The sequence below is a fragment of the Otolemur garnettii genome, unplaced genomic scaffold (assembly GCF_000181295.1).
Source record: "Otolemur garnettii isolate 467f Iridium unplaced genomic scaffold, OtoGar3 scaffold00046, whole genome shotgun sequence".
Classification (NCBI taxonomy): Eukaryota; Metazoa; Chordata; class Mammalia; order Primates; family Galagidae; genus Otolemur; species Otolemur garnettii.
The window spans coordinates 8,668,858-8,671,513 of NW_003852441.1; the positions used below are offsets into that span (position 1 = coordinate 8,668,858).

Here is a 2,656-nt window from a genome sequence, read left to right on the forward strand (position 1 = left end):
ATATGTCTGTCATATTCATAAAAAGATTCTTGGCTGTTGCCTTTGTTAATGGGACTACCAGTAAGTTACAGGTCAGTGAAACTAATGAAAAGTAGCAATTCCGTTAGTAAAAGTCTTCACGGGCCTGTGGCTCATGCCTGTAACCCGGAGCGGCCCAAGGCTCCGCATTAGCGCAGCCAGGGTGGCCAGCACAACCCGCCTAGTCTGCGTCCAGCCGGCGCCGGACCCGCCTCCAGCCCCCAGGGACCACCTACCGCGCGCTCCCCCACCCCCACCCCCCGCTGAGAGTTGCCTAACGACCGCTAGGCGACTGCGTTACCATCGAGCGGAACGGAAAGAGCGGCGCCTCACGACTTCCGGAGGATGCGGGCAGTACCGGAAGTCACGGGGCGGATCGAGGGAGGCGTGGTCTCCGAAGTTCATGGCGCGGCTGTTGCTAGTACCCGACCTATTTATGCGGCCTCCGGGCGGCCAACTTTGGCGTCTCTTGCCTCGTGGACTCGGGCTTTGGGGCCCGGCCGAGGAAGCCGCGAGAGTGTTGCTGAGGCAGTTCTGCGCGCGGCAGGAGGAGGCGTGGTGGGGTTCGGGACTGGCTGGCAGGTGCCTGGGAAGCCGGCCCCTCAGCACTGGAGTGCCACCAACCCCCGGGTTGCCAGGGCCAGAGCAGCAGGGCCGCAGAGACCCCACGCGCCCCTCGAAGCCCGGGGTGAGTGCGTACCTGGAGCTCTTCCAGTGCTTGTCACGCTGTGGGCTCGCTCGTTGGTCATAACCTGAGAAACTACTGGGCCTGACCTAGAATTGCCCTTAGTGCCACCTGAGTCATAAAATCTCATCCTGCGTTTCCCTGGCCTTGCCGGTAGTCCCAGTCCTTAAGAGAGAACCTACAGCTTCTCTATGTGATTAAATAGATACTCAGCCTTGTATTTTATGTTAGCTTTTGCATCAGAAAAATAACATGAGTTTCAGGTTTTCTGAACCTTGTTTACCGTAATCGTGGAATCAGAACACGTTTTTAATTTCTGTCACTTAACCCCCTTCAGATACAACGTGTATATGTCGAAATTGAAACAAAAAGTGGATCTTAGTTACATACTGATAAGTCTTTTGCTTGGGTTCCTCAGGAGTTCTAGTTCCGACCCCAAAAGTCCTTAAGAGCCAGTGCTCTCCAGCCATAGGTAAGAGAAGTGGGCTTTTGGAGCTGGGGGAAAGCTAATGAGTTAGGCCTAGGTGGCCAACACCTTCCTTTTTCAGAGACTTGAAAAAGTACAAAGAAATACTGGATGTATCTAACAAGAAGCCCCACTTTTAGACGTTTTTCCTATTTTGAGTTTTTTAATTCTGAAAGCCAGAGTTATATTAACCTTAAGTGTTTTATTTATATTCTCAATACCAGCTCAAGCAGGTAATAGGTTTTTAAATCAACAGTTGTGACCAAGGACACACATAATAATAATCTTGGTATAGGAACTTCATTGGGTGTTTTTGTCACATGAACAGAGTCTGAACTCAGGAACATTCCCCTGAAAATGAGTGTCCTTGTAATAGTTTGTATTCAGTTCCCAGAACTAACTTCATCCACAGTAACTTTCACTGTTTTCTTATCCAAGAAATTTTTTGCACATTTAATAAGATCAGGTGTGTGTACACATGTTAAAAACTACTATAGTAAGTTTAGTATGGTTAAATGTTTGCTTCTTACCAGGGTTTTATTTTTGAAATCTCTGTCCCAGTAGCCTGTTTCCTGGAAGTCTTTAGCAGTCACATTTGCTATTGGAGGAGCTTTATTGGTTGGAATGAAGTACTTCAAGAAAGAAAAGGAAGAAAGTGAGTAGATGTCATGGTCTCATGGTCAGTTTTGAATAAAGTCCTTCTTGGCTGTGGACTAGCATGTTTTTGTTGTTCTTAAACTTTTTATTTTGAAATAATTTTTGATTTATAGGAGAGTTGCAAAGAAGGTATATAGAGGTCCCATATACCTTTCACCCAGCTTCTCCTAAAGTAAGGTGTTAGCCTTACATTACCATGGCACATTTGTCAAAATTAAGACAGTTAACTACACAGTTTATTTGTATTTCATCTGTTTTTCCATCAGTATCTTTTGTCTGTTCCAGGATCCGATCTAGGATACCACTGCCTAACAGTAAAAGACGTACTGTTGGACAGATTAACATGTGGGAAAGATGAAGTGAGGAGAGTACAAAGATGACTAAGATACAGTCCAGCCCTTGAGGTGCACATGGCAGAGAAAGACACAGAAGTAAAGGATTTCTCTATTAAAGGCCAGAGGGAAGCTTAGGATGCTCTTTGAGCCAAAGGAGGACCCAACATTGGGATTTGAGAAGGCTTCCTAGGGATGAGGCATGGGGAACAGTGTGAGTGGATGCTGCAAACCAGTGGGTATCAGCAGAGGAAGAGGCCAGAGGCTAACCGTGAGTGAGAGAGAGAGAGTGAGCCTGGTTAGGGAATAGCAAGAACTACTCTTGACTAGAATCTTGAAACATTAGAAAATTTTTCATAAGAACTTTATATTTTAGTGAAGAGTCTAGGACTTTCAAGATATGGCTTAGGAATGTTAGGTAGATCTTTAAGGGATTGCTTAAGTCTTTTTATTTTTGACTTTAGAGTTTTCTTTTCTTTTCTTTTTTTTTTTTTTTTT

The 2,656-nt window shown here is 45.5% G+C and overlaps 1 protein-coding gene across 2 annotated transcripts in view; it reads left to right on the forward strand.

Annotated features, from left to right (window-relative positions):
* The first annotated feature begins 377 nt into the window (after positions 1–377).
* Positions 378–2,656, forward strand: part of LOC100948199 (protein SCO1 homolog, mitochondrial) — a 16,901-nt gene continuing 14,622 nt past the window's right edge. Inside the window, exons 1-2 of one of the 2 annotated variants that reach the window (XM_003791089.3) lie at positions 378–706; positions 1,734–1,824. In XM_003791089.3, coding sequence (XP_003791137.1) covers positions 422–706; positions 1,734–1,824 — 376 coding nt within the window. In that variant the 5' untranslated portion in view covers positions 378–421. Of the gene's footprint in view, positions 707–1,730; positions 1,825–2,656 lie in introns of both variants that reach the window. The other variant, XM_023513996.1, reaches the window with a different exon arrangement.